Here is an 18,837-nt window from a genome sequence, read left to right as displayed (position 1 = left end):
TCATATATCTCAAATTTGGACTCTGCGTTGCTCAAAGACATGAATCAACCTACGGTCTGATTTTCGCCAGCTTTTTTTTCCCAGGCGCAGAGAAACATCACCTTGATCTTGCTGTTTTCTCGATGAGAATGTCAGATCTTGTGCAGAGGGAAGGAGGAGAGAGAAGTGGAAGGCTTTTATATCTGCGAGGAGGCTGGGCGTGGTGAGTGTCAAGGGACATAACATGTGAGTGCATTTTTGGGACATTTTGCAGGTGATTGTACATTTTGAAAGAGTGCTTTTGTTTGCGTTTTGCATTTCAGACATGGACGATCATTTGGTATTCACCACTGAGCATGGTATAGCTGGAATACATGATTTGTTTAACCAAGCTGTCTGGAGGACCTAATGTAATCTAATATAATGTATCCGACATCAGAGACACAGTGCACCGTCAAAACACACCATCAGTAACCACAGTATCCTTTGCCATAATTATTCATTCGCTTCCGCCTTGATGACTATGTACTCCTATCACCGCACCAATTACGCCTCCACCCAAGACCCCATCCTCCGACACCCCATCCCCCTCTCATGCTCATGAAACGCACAAACCTCCTCCTCCCTCTCCGGCCACTCCACATACATCTCCGCCAAAGACTCCGCATCCGAACCACGCTTAGCCACACCATCGTCTTCAGCCAGTCCCCTTTCAGCTCCAGACCATCTAGACGCCCCGGCATCCGACCACTCAACATCCGACTGCGGAGTCCACATATCCCGCATAGGCAGAGCCCACCCTGGTGGACCTTGGGCCACATTGCCCCCTTCGAGTTCGGGTGTAGGCCAAGCGGGATCGGGTGAAACCGACGTCCATCCATCATCTCCCGTCTCACTGCTTATCCCACTCTTCCCTTTGTCTCCGTCTTCCCTAGCTGAATGATGTTTACCACCATCTCTCTCCCTCGCACCAACGACCAACCACCCCAACAACCCCCTCACAAACCCCCTCTCGCACGTCCTCCCTTCCTTCGGAACCCACATACCCATGTGCTCCGGCGCCGCCCACTTCTTAATACCCGCATACATCAGTCTCCTGAGGTGCAGACTTGCTTTCTCATCCGTGAGTACGAGGTCGACGATCGATGGCTTGAGAGCCTCCAGAAAGCACTGAGCAGCCTGCTCAACACTCAACCGGTAGTAAGACGAAGGTGAAGCTGAGTGTGCAGCGGTGTCGATCCGGCCCACCTCATTGATGGAAGATACAATGACCGAGACCAAGCAATCCCTAAACACATCGTCTTGTAACCAACAACCCAGGAAATACAAGCCCAAGTAATCGGTAAACGCAAGTCGAAGACGCTGCTGCGCTATTGCTAGGGTGTCATTCGCGGGTACTCCATGGCCGCGTAGCCCGTCCTTCGTATGTATCGCTCCGCTGTTCAACCACGCGACGTAGATGGCGAAGATGTCGAAGTCGGGGAAGTTGAGCCTTGTGATGCCGTCGTGCTTTCTCTTTGGCGCGGACGTATTATATTGTGAGGGTGAAGAGCCATGAGTAACGTTCCCTGCGTGATCTGAGGGCTGGGTGTGAGCGCGGAGGTAGAGAGATGTAGCGATTGCGCGATTCCGGGGAAGAACGAAGGTTTGCGTCGTCGGCGGGTCGACGTACGTGTTGCGGAGCTTGACCGTGAGGGTGGGTTCGGCCATGTTGTGAGTGGAGGAGCGCGTTCTCTTCTTCTGCTTGCGCGGACGTGGTTGGCGATGCGATGAGGTTGGAGTGAGAAGTCGGACAATGCAGTCGAGGAGGGAAACCATTCGGCAAGTGAGGAGAGAGGTGACGCTGCGAAGAGGTCATTCCAGTAGCCAACAGGTGCAAACGCGTCGTAGCTATGTTCGAGGATTGATGAAATTTCGGAGTCGGTGAAGGGGTGACTGGTCGAAGCATGCCGGTGTGAACGGAATGATCCAGGATAATGTCTTTCGGGCTAGTTTGGTTATTCGAGCGGTATTCACGGGGCACTATACATCCAAATCATCGAGAGGTACAGATCCCTTATCCTTGAATCAGACCCAATGCATGATGGGGCGCATCCAGCCCCGTTCAATCCCTCCTCCCCGAGTCAACCCTACCTGCATGATGTTCCGACATTCAGAGAAAACAAGAAGATTAGGTGATTAAAATGGTATAAGAAGACCCCATAGACGGCCTTGACAACCGAAGGCGCTCGTTGTCTATAAAGTGGAAAGTGGTGACAGAAGGAGAAACACGAAAACAGATTATACAAAATTTTGCTATTCTAACACTCATCAACATCACAGGTCATCACTTATTAATTTGGCGCATTGGCCTCATCTCTTGTTCTTCGTCCTCCGGTCTCGCAGATTCGGGCCAGTTTTCTCGTTTGGTTGCCCGGCTACCATCTCGGCGTACGTGGGCTCCTCTCCATTGACCAGCACCTTGGGTGTACCGTTAACCGCAGGAATCCCATTTGCCTTCTGTTTCTTCGTTTCTTTGCCGTCACCCTCGTCTTCAGATTCTTCGTACTCGCTCCTGTCGTCTTCTTGAATGTTCCAAACAACCATACGGTATGCGATTCTGCAGATGTAGAACCACCAGAAGAGGTTGACCGCCTGCAGGGCAGCCAGGAGGGCGAACGTGATATATTGGGAGATCCAGCATTTGTACTGTTGGGTTTCCCAGTTGAGCTCGAAGGGACCCACGGTCGCAAATTCTGTAAGAATCGAGTAAAGGATTCGGAGGTTGATCCAGTGGCGGAGGTAGAACCAAACGCCCATGAAAAAGGCGAAATAGTAAGGGACGAACCAGTAGTCAACGTAATTGAACACTTTCGAAGTCTATGAGGGGTGAGTCGAAATTCATGACGAAGTACCGCTAGACTTACTGCCAGGAAGAAATCCGAGATGTCCATGGTGATGTACACAGCAAGTCCCATATAAGTGAAGTGGAACCTGTAACTGCACCAAATCAAGGCCAAAGTGATGAAATGGTGCATAACCAATTCCTTGAAATCCTTCCTCGGCGCTTCTAGCATCAACAGGAGCACGATCATTTGCTGGGCCCAATAGCTGGCTTGCAGAAGATAGTAGGCCTTGAATACGGCCTCATGCGTTCTATGCGGGAAGCCTTCGTACATGGCGGTCGTGTTGAAGAACCAAATAGGACTACGAGACATTACCCAAACGCCAAAAGGGCCCATTATCCCAAAGTACAAGGCGGTATAGAACTGCTCCATGAACCGCGCCTGCTTCGCGCGAGACTTAATCCCATACCAGAGAGCGATTGGCTTTATGATGCGTTGCATGGTGAACTCTCGTGTAAACGATAGGACGATAGTGTAGAAGGCCACAAAAGCGAAGTCGCGTGCCCCTTTGCCATACTGGACGGGGGCATCCGACCCAGGCGCATTAGGGATAGGATAGCTGAGGAAGAGACAGGCGGCAATGGGGTTCGAAGGAACGGGGTTGACGAGGTAGAGCAATATGATTGTGAGGGCGAGCACGAGCGGTAGGACCCAGGTATGACGGAGACAGGTGCGTTTACACTTGGACAGAATGCGTCTGAATGTGCGGCGTTTTGAACGGCGGCCGGATTTCTCGGAGGGTCGCTTTAAAGGTCAGCACAGGTTCAGAGGAAAGACTTCCAAGGAATGGGAGCGTACTGATATCTCGGTTGGTGTCACAGGAGGAGATCCCATCGTAGCTAGCGCCGCTACACCGCTGTCTCCGGGCAATTCTCCTCCCAGTTGACTAGAATTCCTTCCCCGGGACTTCCGAGGTGCTTTCTGGTTCTCCGCGAGTGTAGCGCTTTGTCCGCCGTTCAGCGGGGGAAACGGTTCGATACCTGTGGAGGCCATATTTGTTCGAAGGAGTTTGAAGGCGGCGCTGGGTATGTCAAGGTTGTCGCGAGGGTCCAGAGTGGACGTGAGACGGACCAAAAAATGGTAGGAAAGGAGGTCGCCAAGATTCGGCGTTTTCCGCCTCTGATTGGCCGATCGCCGGAGATGGATGGATATGGTCGGCGGAGATAACAATACATTTCCAGCAGCTGAAGAATACTAAGCTGCAGATGGCACTACAGTTCCACTTTAAGGCCACGGCTTGGTGAAATAAAGCTGCAGTTGTGCAGATGTTTGATTCCAACTACCAGCTGCTGAGGGCTTTATCTGATACAGGGTATACAGTTCTCTCCTCCCTCTCTCCCAGAATGATGACATGCAACATGACAATAGAACGCTAGGCTCTAACTTACTTCCCTCAACCTACTTCCGGGTATCGTTATAACCTTTTGCTTAGTATGATCCGCTGTGCCGTTGCTGCTGTGAATGTCAGCATTCCTGGTCAAGTTAAACTTGATTTCCGGCACACCGACGCTGCTCCTCGTAGCGGTACTATCCACGCTACCTGTTCTGGAGAGCACACCGTCCCTGCGAAGGAGCCCTCGAATGCCTCCAGCCTTGCGTTCTGGTAGTTCCCCTTTCCCAGCTGTAGCTACGTAAAGGAGGTACTTCAAGTTCGGCAACGTGTGGCGGATATCAAGTGGCCGGATTTCCACTGCGTTCGACAGAATCTCGATATTCTTGTTGAGGAGAAAGACTCCGTACTCGAAGCGGAACCGCACCACGCCCTTCATGAAGAGCGGATAGGTCGGTGGATGCGGTTGTTTCCCCGTGGTCATGGCCAGGGGATCGTCAATCGTGGAAGTTGAGCCGCATATTGTTACAGGATAGGGAAGGAGGACAGATAAATAGGCGGACAAAAGAGAGACAACCTGTGCAACGTAGCCGAGCGCAGCAGATGTCTTCTCTTCGTCCGCATCGTCGAAATCTCCGTTCGGCAGAGGAAGGCTCCGAATTGTGAATAGGAGCGGCTTTCCCATTACTGGCTCAATGGGGAAAATCTTCAGTAGATCTTCGCATATGCGTCGCCTTTGGCCATGTATATCGTCCTCCGTCTTTTCTATGCTGGAGTTTGTCTGTTGGAGCAGTTCCCGTTCCTGATCCAGATCTCGACCAACCTGGCACTCCAGTTGGGTGCCAGCCTCCATCCTCTCTTTCCGAAAATCAATGTTTGCTCTCAGATCATCCCTCCGTCTCCGGATGGCTTCAACACGTCGCTTCTCAGCTGCTACTGCCGCCTCGACAGTCTTCAGGCGGTCCTGGGCTTCCGGGACTTGCTCGAGAGTGCTTATGGCTTCCCGGTTCTTGTTCAAGATAGTTTCAATCTCCTCGGCGAGCCGGTCACGGGTGGCCAGGGCGTCCTGTATGCAGTCGTCCAATGTAGAAAGCCGCATCAGCGCATCATAGGTGGACGTCTTGAGCACACGGCCATCCGCTGGAGCCTTTGGGGGCGCAAGAGCAACTGACGGTAACCTTTCTTGAACCGGCAGGTCTGTGAAGCTTGTATAAATGCCATCCGTCATGTGGAACAGGATGCAATTCTGTGGCAGAGGATGCTTGAAGCCACCTAGTGTTCTCCCAATAAACTGAAGCGCGCGTAGCTGTACGGTAAACTCGATCAAGTACTGCCAACCTTGGGTATTCTTATTCCTCGCCCAGACCTTGACGGTGAGTTTGTCGAGTCTGGTTACATCCGGTCCGCAGGAACCTATGTCGAAGAAACGAAAGTTTGGGTTCATAGCCTTCTCCACCACTTCCGAGACATATATCGGATCCTCCAGATGATCGACGTGAAGCGAGAAGAAGGTATCCGCCATCCGACTTTCGGTAATGTCTTCCAGCCTTCTCTGTCTTGTTTCTGGACTCGCTCCGGACCACTCCATAGTGCTTCGTCTGCGCACAGTCTTGCCTGCAGCTGGCCTGTTGAGATTTGCTAAAGTCTCAGGCGCCTTCGACTTGCCCTTGTGATGCCGGCGGACATCTCCTTTCGACTGGAGGTCGCTTGACGAGCGGGAGTGCGTTAGACCTCTACCCTCTTGCAGCGCCAACGTTTTCGTGGGGGTCTTCAAGCTACTGGGTACGCCATCATCATCGATAGTCCGCGTACGCGACCGTGTCCCAGGAGCAGCGAGGGTGAGGTTACGGATGGTCAGGCCTTGGAGATGCCGGAGCCTGCGATTCTGGGTTCCTAGTCAGCGGGGCACTCTTGTGAGCTAGGAATACCCACATATGGCAAAAGCCACGGTCGCTCGCGTGGAGGTTCCGCTGCTTCAGCATCGATATCGTCGTGCTGTTCCCGGCCTGTCATATTGCGGAGCTCCAGCGAGCGGGATCGCTCAATGTCCTGAGGATAATGAACACTCGCATGAAGCTACCGGCCCGGTATACAGGTCAACGAGCTGCCAAATCCTTCATCAAAGAGCTGAAGCAGCATCATGTTCCCAAGTTGGTGAACGAGTTGACGTCGAGCTTCCCCGGAGCGGAAGTAGACCTCCGCGGTGGCCCGTGCGCTCCTCCTCAAACTTTGGCATTCACGACTCCGCGATCATCACATCCGCTGTCCAGCCCCTTGCGGTTTCATTCCGCTCAACCTCCGCCATGCCCCGTCACTTGCCCCTACCGAAGGGCAACGAGAAGATATGGCGGGAGCTGCTCCCTCCGACGTCTGCGTTGCAGAAGTTGGGTCGGCATGTGTACGTTTTTAGGAACACTCAGACGAACCAGATCGTGTACTCGCTGTACCCCGTGATAGAGGTATGTCTCCCATCTTTATTTGCCGATTGGCTTAGTGCCGTATACGTACGCAATAGGCTGACCCTCATTGCAGCAAAGACACCTCAAGCAGCTCCCTTTCATCGGAAAGCACTCGGTACCTCCGCGGATACGACCGGACAAATGGACAGCCCACTGTCGCGTGGGGCCCTTCCCGACCGGAACACAAGGGAAGGATTTTTTGAGAAAGCTGCGCGAGCTGCGCAGGCTGCACGAGACCACCTGGAACAAAACGAATCCCGAGTGGAAGAAGGAACCCAAGAAGAACCTGATCAAGTTGATCATGGACCAGAGGGGGAACACCACCATTGATATAGCAACTGTCCTGGAGATCCATAACAAAATGCGCACTGAACAGCAAGAGGAAAAGGAGTGGCAGGCACAGAAGCAGGAGAAGTTTTTGGAGGGCAAGTGGGAAAAGCTGCGGCACCTTGCAAAATTGGGAAATGAAGGCAAAATCCCGGATTTGGAGTCGCAGATCAAGGAAGCCGAGGCACAGAAAGAAAAGGTTGCCAATGATGCAGTAGAGGAGCGCCGCTTGAGACGCCAGATCAAGGAGGACCGCCTGCAGATCCGGAGAATACAGTCAGCTATGCAATTGGTGAAAAGGATAGACAATGCGCCGAGCCAGACGTTGAAGGACAGGATATACAGATCCATCCTCCCTGACCAACTTCGTACGCTCCCCGAGGTGTTCAGCTTGGAAGGCGTGGAAATCCACTGGGCAGACCGGGAGGATGAGATTTACCAGTGCAACTGGCCAGTGGAAGTCCAGCACGCCTTTATCCCGAAGCCGGAGATCCTCACGGAGGAAGAGTTCGCCTTTAGGGCCTCACAAGAGAGACAACTCATCGAGGAGGAGGCATTGAAGAGGGTGGAAGAAATTCTGCTCAATGAGGAGAATGAAAGGCGTGCCGCGCAAGGTCTGCCGCCTCTGGAACGATTGGCCCAGCCTCAACCTACGACGCCGCCAGTTTTGCAGGAGGAGGTGACGGTAGAGGCTTCGAAACCGGGGCTCATAGCGCGTTTCACAAGCATGTTCAAGCGCGCATAGTCATTGTGTTTGGTTGTACAATCTATGTGGGAGAGTAACGCTTCTGTATTATAGAGATAGGTGTACCATTGGGAATAGCCGATCTTGTACTTTGTTCTTTGGTCCCGCTGCCTTCTGTTGAAGATGTAGTTCCTGAAGCTGTGCTGTCTAAGTTGGCATCGGCCAGGTTCGCCCAAGCGCTGCTCATTTCAGACTCTACCAAAGCATTGTCTGGAGATATCCTCAAGCCGCAAAAGAAATCTGGAACCAAGTTATACGTAACCAATTCCACATTTGAAACGACACATGCAGATACTACTGCGCATGATTGCTCTCTACAAAGTCATTCTGCCATTCAGCTATAGATGTCTACAACAACAGCAAATGTCATGACCACGCAATAAGGAACAGAATAACACCGCCACTCCTTGTATATCCGCGTCCAGAGCGATTCCGGCTTCTTCTGCTCGCACAATCTCGTAGCAGCCAGATCCTTCTTCGAATTCTCCTCCTCACATTCACCTTCAACGTCTCGCACTTCAGTTTCCCAGGCCCCTTGCCGTCGCTGCTATTCCCGCACTGCGCACCGGTCGGCGATGAGAACGCCAATGCAGTATGACCGTCACACCAAGGGGGTCGTTGACAGCATCGGGAAACTGGGTCACCTTTCCTTGGAAGGAGTCTTTCAGCTCGGAATTTAGGTTTAGGATTTTTCTGAGAATGGGTCTGCCGCTGTGTCTTGCACTGTCCAGAAACCGACGTATTCGCTGTGGTATTGGAGAAGCTACTTCAGCATTTTAGTTTTCGGGATCAGGACGAAGATTGCCGATCCGGGTGTTTCTTGTCTACGTTGTTACATCTCCGGGGCGATGAAACGGTCCAGTTGAAGTGAGTTGCGTTAGGAGGACTCTGAAAAAGAACGATGCGGTGACGGCCCGCATTTTTGTATTGGGGGAAATGTGTAGGGGTTTAGTTTCTGTATTGCTGGCTGGGAAATGGTCGTTCATACTACTCATCACTTATTGTACCCCACTTTGTAGTTCAAACGTGGAGCCAGAATGGGATCAATCCTGGAGTCCTTCGTGGCATATTGTCGGATAATCCAGCATGATCATGAATATCCAATCCTGGAAAGATGGATGTACCGTTGGTTGAACGTGGTACGGGATTCGTAGTCTGGAAGTAATGTGGCAATGGATTTCGCCATATGGGCTGATATTCCATGTTTGATTTGTGTTAAACTTTCTGCTCATATTCTATCAGGAAATCATCTGGTTCCGGAGGGTTGGCGTAGTTATCCACTCTTAGGCCGCAGGACTATAGTTAAGGATCAAGTCCGAAAGAACCAGGGGAAATTGCGGATTAAGATATCCATAACTCCATGCATTCAACCCTGGGAAGGTCACTCAATGTTGCAGGAAGCCTCGACCGTGGGATCGCCCATGAAACGAACCCAGCCCACAAGCATTCACCGTGGAAATGACAGAAATTTCTGTTTTCTTTAAAGCTTCGAAGGATGTGGTACTCACCGGGTAGACCTACTTTCGGGCACCGAAGTGTTGGTGCCCCGGGGCTCTGGATACGGAGTGGGACAGCAGGCGCAGCAAACACCCTGGGGCAGTCTGCATTCGTGACACTGCATCAGTGACACCACATCCATGCATATGCATAATGACGGCATGAATATTTACCTGCAACCATACCAGAATATTTGAAATACCATCTCAAAAAGGTATGAGATCCTACACATGGTTCCATTAAGAGTTATAATGAAGCGAGATCCGACAGCATCACTCTTCGCGCTCTGCGACGAACTTGAAGGCCATCGAGGTGAGTATTCAAGGCCTAGGCTGCGCATGCAGCAGTCGCCAAGGCAAAGAAGGTTCAAAGACACTCGGATATCGTGGCGTTGGAAACGTAACATGCAGGCACAAGTGCTGTCATTTAAACAATTTTTGATGAATTTAAGGTGAGGTATCGAGCAACCTGCCAACTCCATTACAATCCCAAGTTCCAACCCAGATATCATCATATCAAAAGCATTAACCATTCCACTAACTCCTCTTCTCTCTTTCACCGACATCGCTTAAAAGAAGAGGAGGGGCAAGAACGCGAACGCAAGATTGATGACGTTCTTGCCAGCGGCTCCGGGTAAGGCTCCGGGGAACTGCGGTGCCGATGGCGCCGCGGTGGGGCTTCCAGTTCCGTTGGTAGGCTTGGTAGGCGAGGCAGAGGCAGCGGGAGGAGTCCTAGTCCTGGACGGGGAAGACGAAGGGGACGCAGTGGCAGTTGGGATGTCGAAAGTCTCGGTGTCATCGTCGGTTGTAGTAGTTGTCCTCCTCCTCGTGCTTGTCTCCTCAGGGAGGTCGATGGTCTGGGTCGATGTGACGTCGATGATGTCGCCGGGAATGGTGATGATGCCTCCTCCACCACTGCAGACTTCTCCATCGGGGCAGCAGCCGTCGCCGTCGCAGTAGGTGCCTGGCATGCAGCCGCCTCCGCTAGGGCAGCACGTGTAGGACAGGTAGATGCATCCGTCGCCGCAATCTTTCAGGCCGGATTCCGCGCAGGAGAGTTCCTGGAGTTGGCGGCGGACGAGCTGGGGAGACAAGCCGGCCTGGACCGCGGAGACGGCGGCGAGGGCGATGAGAGCGATTGATGTGTACATTGCTGTAGCGAGTGTGTTTTGTCAACGAGGAGAGATCCTGAACGAAAAACGCTATGAATGACAATCAAGCTCAACGACTAGCGACGTGGAGAGAATTTTGAGCGAGCCACGGTTTCCTAAATATGTGAACATATCGCCCATTGCTGAGGCTGTCGCAGCCTCGCATTGATCCGTCTTTCAGGAATACGAGTTACGAGTGCGGCTGAAGACTACCATCTCCATCTCGGCAAGGCGATTGACAAATGAAAGTCTTTGTGGCGTCCACATCTTCAGTCCCAAGTGTTCACCGGTGGGATCTGCATGGTGTGCCGTCTCGAGGCTGAGAGACTGGAAAATTGGAGGATGGTCCGGTGTGCAGGTGCCTGAACCGGCGAAAATGATGATTGGGTGTGAGTCCGCCAGCAAGTGTACACTTACCAAGACCCGTATAGTTGGCCTAAGCTGCCCAGAAGTCAGGAACGGGGCTGTGATTTAAGCTTCTCTAGGGGTCCAACACAGCCACATGATAGACATTCGATTTTATCACTAATCTCAAAAAGCACTAGAATATCTCTACAGTCCAAAATTCTCGAGACGAGATGTGATCTTGCGGACGGAGGGAAGATGGAGAAATGAAGATACCGCAAGTGTCCCACTTTCTTTCATCATTTCCCTTTCCCCCTCCCTGAGATACTGGCGGCGCTCGAATTGGGCAGGTTGTATGAGATAGGGTACGCAAATTTCTATAAATGTTTAATAATCTGAGTATGTTCCCAGCACCACGAGCTTCACATTGGCGAAAGGCAACCGCTCAAAAAACATGACTCCGTCCCAAGTTCTAGACATGTAGAACATGGAAATTATCAGCCGATTACTCCGTATTGATGGGCGAGATTCTGGGGGCGCTGAAAACAACCGATGGCAGCCGCGGAACTTGACAGAGGAACGCCAGAACGAAACGATAAACCGAGATTCTCGGACAGAACGCATATACGGCAGCCCTTCATTCATGAATAAGTCTCAGGCAGTCGTTGCCTTATACTCTTTACAAAGCTAGGATAAGGCATTAAATCAAAAAAGCAGAAATAACACATTATTATGTCTCAAGAAAACGGCGCAACATGTTCGGCTAATAAGCGTCGCATCTATCGATATCTAGTTCAATTATGGTCCAAAGATAGTAACAATTATCATCACACATTGCCTTTTTACGCCTAAGGTTGTGATGTTCCTGTGTAGATGGTCCAGTGAACCTTATGCTCCAGCATCATTTTGCGATGTACAGAAATCCTAACTACTACCTCGAACACTCTCCGCTAATGCAATCAGAATATTCGAACCAATGACGGCGCTCTGTTCCCTGTACCCTTGCGGTAATGGTCATCAATGGAAGACCTCGGGAGACCAGCGTGCGGACAGTCGCTGAAAATATTAAGGCGAACAGACAAAATGGGGTGGCTATAGATGCTAACAAGTTCATTATAACACTATCATCGGAAAGTTGCCAAGTATCTGTACATACTCTCCTATTTCTAGGTCTGATTTTGTTTTTTTTTTTTCAATGACTTTGCCTATTACTTACCTCTGCCATTTATACTAGACTCCTCACCTCTCGACGACATCTATATAAACCGGTTACAGACTCAAAGTACTCACGCAATATCCATCTCCTTATTCACCGGGTCTAAAACAGAAAACGAACTACCAGCAAGCAATGTCGCTGAGGTTATGAGAAAAAAAAAGATCGCGCCGACAATGCATGTGCTGTTTCGAACTGCTTTGAAAACAACGAGGGCCTTGTGCTTAGTATACAAGCATCTCAAAGGGCATACGAGCATGTACATGGCAAAGGGATGATATGGAAATCATCACCCCCATATTCATGCCCCGGCCTCATTACACTCGTTTCCCTCCTCGTCATTCCCGCGTCTTTGTTGATCTATATAAACCCCAACGTCTCCCCTAAGAGTTCTTCTTCTTTGTCCACGGGTGACGAAGCATCGAAATAAAAAATCTAACAAGCACTACAAGCAATTGATGTTGTGGAAATAAAAACAGGCGGGAAGGAAAAGCATGCTGTCTTCCCGTTTCCGCAGGGGGTTGTTCTCCTTGACCGCCCTCAAGATGATAGTCCATTTCCGGGTTTTTGAAGAAAAATACAAGGGGCTTATTGGCACCGTGGCCCATACATGAAGAGCCAGTGGTAATGATCTCTATTATCACCTCTTTATTTTCTTCCGCCTGTATGCTACTGTAAACCTAAAAGTTATTCGCGACACCGTATGTTGTCAACTGGTTGCTTGCCGAACTCAGAAAATCAATGATGACACTCGAGACGTGGACATTGTGCTCATTAGGTAGCAGACTCCGTTAGATGGCTAGGATAAACGTGTTTTGAAAAATCACTCAGATGGAATGTTCGCGTCTGGTCGTTGCAAAAATGTCACCGTATTGCACCACTGCGGTGATGGTGACGAGGACCATGACGGTTTGGCTATATACAACAAGCGAGGCTCGGGGAATAAAGTATATAAAGCCTCTGCTTTCCTTCCCACCTCTTCCCATTTCATTATCAACGCATGAACGAACCCAAAAAAATAGAACAAGAACAGACCGATGTGCCGGCGTGTGGCTTTGAGTTCGCCGCTTGGGGACACCCGGAGCAAGAGACTGGTGTTGTAACCGGTTTGATGATTGAGCATCTTTACTTCGGAACCTAGAATAATTTCCGGTGATGATGACGGTGATGACGGTGATGAACCCCATCATCAGTCCCATGCATTGTACTTTCGACCACAATACCTAACATAGAAGCATTGCAAAACTCTGATTCCATGATTCTCGACTTCATCATCCCATTTCCGCCATCCATATATGTTCCATGTTTTACACTGAGACATTTTCAATGTATATATGGTATTCGCCATTTTCATCACCCCTTTTCAAATCCTCACGTCGACACGGACGTGATTCTCCTTAGTCATTCCTGGGCCTCTTGGAAATCTATATAAACCTTCACAATTCCGCGTAGACCTTCCTCTTTGCTACAGACGATTGGTGTGGGATTTCAGAGTCCCTCGATAAAAAGTTTCCCAGCAACGTTATGTGGATCCGCAACCTTGACTGCGGTTGGGCCATGGCGTCTAAAAATCCAAGTCCAAGCTGAAAATGTTCCTTTGTGATATTGCTTCGAGGACGTCGATGGAACGAGGCAGGTACATTGAATCGAGCGGTATGTCGAGCCTGTTAAAGAGTCGAAGTATGTCTTTCTAATGGATTAAGATGTCCATGTGGAGGTGATGGAAATCATCACCACGCTTGCTAGATTTTTTTTCCCGCAGGCGACAAACGAGCGCTGGCTATAGTATATAAACCCTTTACTTTCCTTTCTTCTTCCATTCCTCTACACGCATTCCACGAAAAAGTTGGATAAAAGAGAGGTCCAGAACCTCAAACGCTCTGCTAAAATACTTCAAGATAGACCCATGTGCCAGCCTCCCATTCTGTATAGTTTCCAACACCTGACCAGTCTGGTATTTTCAGACGCGCGACCGGAATATCAGTGATTACAGTGGTGATGATGATGCTGACCATCACTTCGACTAAACTTTCCAATCCCACAGCCACGCGCTGCAGATCACGGCTATTCCCAAAGTCGACAATCGCATCATTGTATTGTACTTTCTTCAATCATCTACCTCCCAAACCTCTCCACAAACGCCCTCACCCTCTCATCCCCCAAACCCAACTCCCCCGTCTCCGCACTCAACAACCCCATCTCCGCCTCCTCCACCTTCCTCTCCTTCTCCCTAATCTTCCTCTCCACCTCTGGATCCCTCAACCTCACCGTCGCGAACGGAGTATGCGCATACAAAGAATCCAGGATGACTCTGGCTTCCGCATCTGCTTTACCTAAGCGCTCGGCGAGTTGCTCATGCGTGGATGAAGAAGCTGAGTCGTAATGATCGGAGAGTTTCTTTTCGCGCTCGAGTTGCGTCGTGAGGAGAGCTTCTTTTAGAGCGGCGATGTTCTCTTGGGTATACGAGATTCCCGCGTGGCGCAGGGCGTCCTGCAGCGCAGGATGGATATTCAGAGTTGACGTAGGTTTGAGTGTGATAGGTGGGAATGCGGACTTGGAGTGGGAAACTGTGCGTTTCAAGACTGGTGAAGAAGACTTCGGCTGTGTTGTGATCTCTTCTTGACGCTGTTTGGCTGCTGCGTGGATGTGATTGAGCGCTCGATAGAAGTCGGATATCTCTTCTGAGCGTGCCGCGATGACATCGAGACGCTTGCCCATGAAGTCGAGGGTTGAAAGAACCTGTAGCGATTAGTGGCTGTCATATTCCGATGCAGACTCTGGTGAGCATACGTAGTTCAACCATGCACTCCGCGCTTGCTCCCTTTCCCTCTCCTTCCGCTCCTTCATGTCAGTCATTGGCTTCCTGAGTTCATGCTCGACCACCATCTCAGCAACGGAAGAGATCTCGGAGTGCAATGTTTCGAGCTCGGCCTGCAGTTCCTCTTTCCGCTGACGCAGTTCCTCTTCGGGTGCATTTGGGAGTCGATCTGGAGAATCATTTGTCAAGCTCCGGAGATAGACCGTGTCCACTCTAGCCTTGATCTCTGCCGTTCGGAAAGACACGATGGCTTTGCACCACTGCTCGACCGACTTCTCGTCCTCGCTGACCACGGGCTCCGTAAGTATCTTGGATACAATACCGGGGAGGTTGGCGAGGATCTTGTCATCAGAGGCAAGCCGTTCCTTGATCCAGCTCTTCAGAGCCGATTTTTCATTATCGATATCCCGCTGCGTATCGGCGACCTGGTCGTTGATGGCAGTGGTGGCATCCTCTACCTGACTATGTTTTTAGCGCTTACACCCGCATGCGGGCATCATACTCACTGCCATATCGAGTCTGGATTTCTCTTGATGTTCCTTCCTCCTCCTATCATTTCGCAGATGTTCGGCGGCCATACTAGGCTTATCCAGCGCCCTCAACGCCATCAACGCATCCCGCTGAGCTTCTAAGACTTTACACTGCTGCTCAATTGCCGCTGTCGAAGTCTCCAACGCGTCAATCGCAGAGTAGAGCTCGTGATCCAGAAAGGGTCTCGCAGGACCATCTTTGCCATTGTAATGCTGCAAAACACCTTTCTTCTTCAGAACTTCACACCTGCCAAAGAATTAACGGGATGTAATTTACGGGCTAAACCCTCACCCACAGTTCAAACTCCTCCTTCGTCAACAATGTCCCCTCATTCAAATACTCATTCACCCACTCCGCGGCCTCCCTCCTCATATCCTCATCTTCGAAGGCCGCAAGCACCTTGTCGAGATCGACATTCAGCTCCCTCTCTTCTAGTACGTTCAATAAATGGTGCGCGGCAGCCTCCTCAGCCATTTGGACCTTTTGTTCTCAAGGGATGTTTGGTGCTCTGCGATGAGGACCTTCGGAAAGGGTTTAGCGTTGACATTGCCCTAAATGGGACTAGCGCCGCGTCCCGTCGCGTCTACGCCGCTGGCACGCGTCTGCTGGATTTCCACTTCAACCACTTGAGAGAGACGCCGATACCACGACACGTTTTTCTCACACATCACCACCATGACGGCCTCAATCCTACAACCGGTAATCACACCGTCTGATCAACAGCAACCCCATCAGGAACAACAACCAAACTCTTCCTCCTCCCAAGCGCAGACCTCCACCCTCCCAAACCCCAACCACGAAGAACACCAATACCTCTCCCTCCTCTGCACAATCCTCACAACCGGCGAACACCGCCCGGACCGCACCGGCACCGGCACCCTCGCCATCCCCTTCCCCCCTCAACTCCGCTTCACCCTATCCCGTCCCCGTCCCTCCTCAGACCCCTCCTCAGACTCAGACTCAGACGCAGAAGAACCCTACGACCTCATCCTCCCCCTCCTAACCACCAAACGCGTCCACCACCGCGCCATCCTCCACGAACTCCTCTGGTTCATCTCGGGCGCCACGCACGCGGGCCCGCTCAGCGCCCTGGGCGTTAAGATCTGGGACGGCAATGGCTCGCGCGCGTACCTCGACAGCGTGGGGCTGAAGCACTACGCAGAGGGGGAGCTGGGTCCCGTGTACGGGTTCCAATGGCGGCATTTTGGCGCCGAGTATATCCCTGGTGTTTATGGCGGGAGGGGGGTGTATAAGCACAAAAGCAGTAGTACTACGACGACTACTAGCGAAGTCAAGGACGAGACAGCGGGCGAGAAAGACGCAAAAGCAGCGACGAAGCGGGAAGAAGTAATAACAGCCGGCGACCAAGAAAACCAAAAACCAGAAACAGAAAGGGAAGAAGAAAACGACGACCCCTACACCAACCAAGGAACCGACCAACTCGCCTCCGTCATCCACAAACTCCGCACCACGCCCTACGACAGGCGCATCATCCTGAGCGCCTGGAACCCCGCCGATCTCTCCAAAATGGCGCTGCCCCCATGCCACATGTTTGCGCAATTCTACGTCGAGTTCCCCGACGCCCCACGCGGCGTCGACGCTCTGGAAGCGCTGAAGAGCGAGAAACAAAACGCAGAACCGCAGGATGGAAACCCCCCGCCGCCGAAGGAGGAGAAGAAGAAGAAAGGCATACTACACACCCTCTTCTACCAACGCTCCTGCGACATGGGCCTCGGCGTCCCCTTCAACATCGCCTCGTACGCGCTCCTCACGCACATCCTGGCCCACGTGTGCGACTTGCGGCCGGGGACACTGACGCACACCATGGGCGATGCGCACATCTACCTCGACCACGTGGACGCGCTCAAGACGCAGATTGAACGGACGCCGAGGGAGTTTCCCTTGTTGAAGATACGGAATCGGGAAAAGGGGTGCAGCGTCGATGGGTGGAGGGTTGAGGATTTCGAGGTCGTGGGGTATGAGCCGCACAAGGGGATTGCCATGAAGATGAGTGTGTAGGCGGGGCAGCGGTTTTGAGGGGAGGTTTTAGGGGGAGGGGGAGGATGTACTACGTATACATTGAAGCAAAGTTCTAGACTAGACGCGTGTCTCTCGTGCTGATAAGATATCCATTGTTCTGTAGACGATAGGCTCGAAGCCCACCAAGACTATGCCTCCCAATTCTATCAGTGCAGCCGTATCGGATACTCGATTCTATGTCAATGCCCTACCCCATGTCAATTCTCCCAAACCCGTCAACCACTGCCAACCATAGACAATGCCGTGAGGAATACCCAATGTCCGCACCCAAAGTCACAGATCAACGTATTGCACCTGCGGCTGCGGCTCCCCCGGCCTCCAATACCGCTTTGGGCGCACATGATAAAAGTTGTTAAAGAAAGCCCGGCATGAATCGTCAGGCAGCGCTGGGTCAAGATCGAGTTGGTATCCCCATTCCTGAGCCCACTCTCTGACGAGGTCAATGCCATCACGGATGGCAAATGCGGGCCAGTTGACTAGGGGGATCCACGCGACTTCGGCGGAGAATGGCACGTCCAGCAACCCGAGGTTCACTCGTCGCTCCACACAGCGCGCCAGGGATGTGGTGAACCACTTAGGTACAGGGGCCCACTCCCCCATGGCTTCAAAATCCTCAACTCTCCGCTGAAGGCATGCCACGGGCTCCATTGCCCAGAAACGGTTGTCCCTTGGACCAAAGGCATGATGGCTCTTGCAATCAGTGTAATTGACAAAGAAGCGCTTAATCCAGGGGGTCGTGGCTCCCGTCTCGCGGTGCTGGAAGGCATTCAGAGTCGCAACGAGAACTTGCAGCCGCCGACGGACGAGGTGAAAACCGGTTGCAGCGCGATCGATCACGATATTGATATTCCGCAGACGATCCAGCGAACCAAAGGTGTTCCATACCCTGCTATCGTCGAATGTGGCAGGTGGCCAGTCGGGACACGCATCGAAAACGAACGTATTCTGCTCATAAAGGATGGCTACGTCGCGAGGAGCATTAGTCGCATGTATTGCCTGGGTTGAACAATAACGAGAAATGGAGACATTCTTACAGGAAGCTTCCTCCGATATCTGCCTGTTGACACGGAAGAGCGACGTTTCGACAGCCCAGCGTCCTACGGTCTCAGACCTCGGATCCTCCTCGTCTTTGCGTACGAGAACGGGATAGTAATGATGGTGTCTCCAAACGAATTGTGACCAGAATTCGAATCCGCTTAGAATGAGATATCCCATGATCTTTAAGCGGACTTCCATGGGAAGACCCAACAGCGTTGGTTCACACTTCTTCCATGGGGGAAGGCTCGGCTGCGTTGGTTCACCCTTCTTCTCCTTACTGTCCTCAGGGAGGGTGGCAGCACCACTGAGGACGATGGGATCTCCAATATGCTGTGTTACCATGGTGTGGGTTCGTCGCTAGAAAGCGCGCAAGAAGGGTGAGAAGCAGCGTGGTATGCGCCTAGAACGAAGAGAATATGTCGGTAACTTTGGGGTTGAGAGATACTGTTCAAGAGGCCCTCGTCGGGCACGCCTTCTTCG

The 18,837-nt window shown here is 51.7% G+C and overlaps 8 protein-coding genes across 8 annotated transcripts; 2 read left to right on the top strand and 6 right to left on the bottom strand.

Annotated features, from left to right (window-relative positions):
* Window positions 1–298: 298 nt before the first annotated feature.
* On the bottom strand, window positions 299–1,689 carry EI97DRAFT_445698 (uncharacterized protein; the record flags this gene model as incomplete). The annotated part of the gene is made up of 3 exons (XM_033799984.1): window positions 299–384; window positions 445–463; window positions 595–1,689. 3 exons carry the CDS (start codon window positions 1,687–1,689, stop codon window positions 299–301), a joined length of 1,200 nt encoding a protein of 399 aa, XP_033650029.1.
* Window positions 1,690–2,331: 642 nt separating this feature from the next.
* Window positions 2,332–3,857, bottom strand: EI97DRAFT_385590 (longevity assurance proteins LAG1/LAC1; the record flags this gene model as incomplete). Its single annotated transcript, XM_033796024.1, has 3 exons — window positions 2,332–2,838; window positions 2,886–3,608; window positions 3,663–3,857. The coding sequence occupies 3 exons, from the start codon at window positions 3,855–3,857 to the stop codon at window positions 2,332–2,334; spliced, it is 1,425 nt and encodes a 474-aa protein (XP_033650028.1).
* Window positions 3,858–4,186: 329 nt separating this feature from the next.
* EI97DRAFT_426184 (UV radiation resistance-associated gene protein) lies at window positions 4,187–6,345 on the bottom strand. The gene is made up of 2 exons (XM_033797182.1): window positions 6,127–6,345; window positions 4,187–6,079 (listed from the first exon to the last, which is right to left on the bottom strand). The coding sequence occupies exons 1-2, from the start codon at window positions 6,205–6,207 to the stop codon at window positions 4,244–4,246; spliced, it is 1,917 nt and encodes a 638-aa protein (XP_033650027.1). The 5' UTR covers window positions 6,208–6,345; the 3' UTR covers window positions 4,187–4,243.
* Window positions 6,346–6,458: 113 nt separating this feature from the next.
* EI97DRAFT_504158 (uncharacterized protein) lies at window positions 6,459–7,819 on the top strand. The gene is made up of 2 exons (XM_033802810.1): window positions 6,459–6,653; window positions 6,727–7,819. The coding sequence occupies exons 1-2, from the start codon at window positions 6,498–6,500 to the stop codon at window positions 7,723–7,725; spliced, it is 1,155 nt and encodes a 384-aa protein (XP_033650026.1). The 5' UTR covers window positions 6,459–6,497; the 3' UTR covers window positions 7,726–7,819.
* Window positions 7,820–9,673: 1,854 nt separating this feature from the next.
* Window positions 9,674–10,728, bottom strand: EI97DRAFT_436865 (uncharacterized protein). Its single transcript, XM_033799220.1, has one exon. It carries the CDS (start codon window positions 10,370–10,372, stop codon window positions 9,791–9,793), a length of 582 nt encoding a protein of 193 aa, XP_033650025.1. The 5' UTR covers window positions 10,373–10,728; the 3' UTR covers window positions 9,674–9,790.
* A 2,994-nt stretch (window positions 10,729–13,722) lies between these two features.
* EI97DRAFT_436864 (uncharacterized protein) lies at window positions 13,723–15,780 on the bottom strand. Its single transcript, XM_033799219.1, has 4 exons — window positions 15,575–15,780; window positions 15,255–15,525; window positions 14,721–15,206; window positions 13,723–14,669 (listed from the first exon to the last, which is right to left on the bottom strand). Exons 1-4 carry the CDS (start codon window positions 15,751–15,753, stop codon window positions 14,046–14,048), a joined length of 1,560 nt encoding a protein of 519 aa, XP_033650024.1. The 5' UTR covers window positions 15,754–15,780; the 3' UTR covers window positions 13,723–14,045.
* Window positions 15,781–15,954: 174 nt separating this feature from the next.
* Window positions 15,955–17,298, top strand: EI97DRAFT_385708 (thymidylate synthase; the record flags this gene model as incomplete). Its single annotated transcript, XM_033796033.1, has 3 exons — window positions 15,955–16,504; window positions 16,682–16,872; window positions 16,951–17,298. The coding sequence occupies 3 exons, from the start codon at window positions 15,955–15,957 to the stop codon at window positions 17,296–17,298; spliced, it is 1,089 nt and encodes a 362-aa protein (XP_033650023.1).
* An 80-nt stretch (window positions 17,299–17,378) lies between these two features.
* Window positions 17,379–18,699, bottom strand: EI97DRAFT_470334 (uncharacterized protein; the record flags this gene model as incomplete). The annotated part of the gene is made up of 1 exon (XM_033801762.1): window positions 17,379–18,699. The coding sequence occupies one exon, from the start codon at window positions 18,697–18,699 to the stop codon at window positions 17,593–17,595; it is 1,107 nt and encodes a 368-aa protein (XP_033650022.1). The 3' UTR covers window positions 17,379–17,592.
* Window positions 18,700–18,837: the final 138 nt, after the last annotated feature.

This window comes from Westerdykella ornata (genome assembly GCF_010094085.1).
Source record: "Westerdykella ornata strain CBS 379.55 unplaced genomic scaffold EI97scaffold_37, whole genome shotgun sequence".
Taxonomy (NCBI): domain Eukaryota; kingdom Fungi; phylum Ascomycota; class Dothideomycetes; order Pleosporales; family Sporormiaceae; genus Westerdykella; species Westerdykella ornata.
The sequence above is the reverse complement of the archived record's forward strand: the minus strand, read 5'-3'. Positions and strand labels throughout refer to the sequence as shown.

Bases quoted from the DNA above. Each gene is read 5' to 3' on its own strand.
- EI97DRAFT_426184 (XM_033797182.1), bottom strand. From the start codon at position 6,207: ATGACAGGCCGGGAACAGCACGACGATATCGATGCTGAAGCAGCGGAA. The intron at 6,080-6,126 runs GTGGGTATTCCT...CTAGGAACCCAG, and splicing joins GACCGTGGCTTTTGCCATAT to AATCGCAGGCTCCGGCATCT.
- EI97DRAFT_436864 (XM_033799219.1), bottom strand. From the start codon at position 15,753: ATGGCTGAGGAGGCTGCCGCGCACCATTTATTGAACGTACTAGAAGAG. The intron at 15,207-15,254 runs GTGAGTATGATG...AAACATAGTCAG, and splicing joins AATCCAGACTCGATATGGCA to GTAGAGGATGCCACCACTGC. The intron at 14,670-14,720 runs GTATGCTCACCA...TAATCGCTACAG, and splicing joins GGAGTGCATGGTTGAACTAC to GTTCTTTCAACCCTCGACTT.
- EI97DRAFT_504158 (XM_033802810.1), top strand. From the start codon at position 6,498: ATGCCCCGTCACTTGCCCCTACCGAAGGGCAACGAGAAGATATGGCGG. The intron at 6,654-6,726 runs GTATGTCTCCCA...CCCTCATTGCAG, and splicing joins CGCTGTACCCCGTGATAGAG to CAAAGACACCTCAAGCAGCT.
- EI97DRAFT_436865 (XM_033799220.1), bottom strand. From the start codon at position 10,372: ATGTACACATCAATCGCTCTCATCGCCCTCGCCGCCGTCTCCGCGGTC.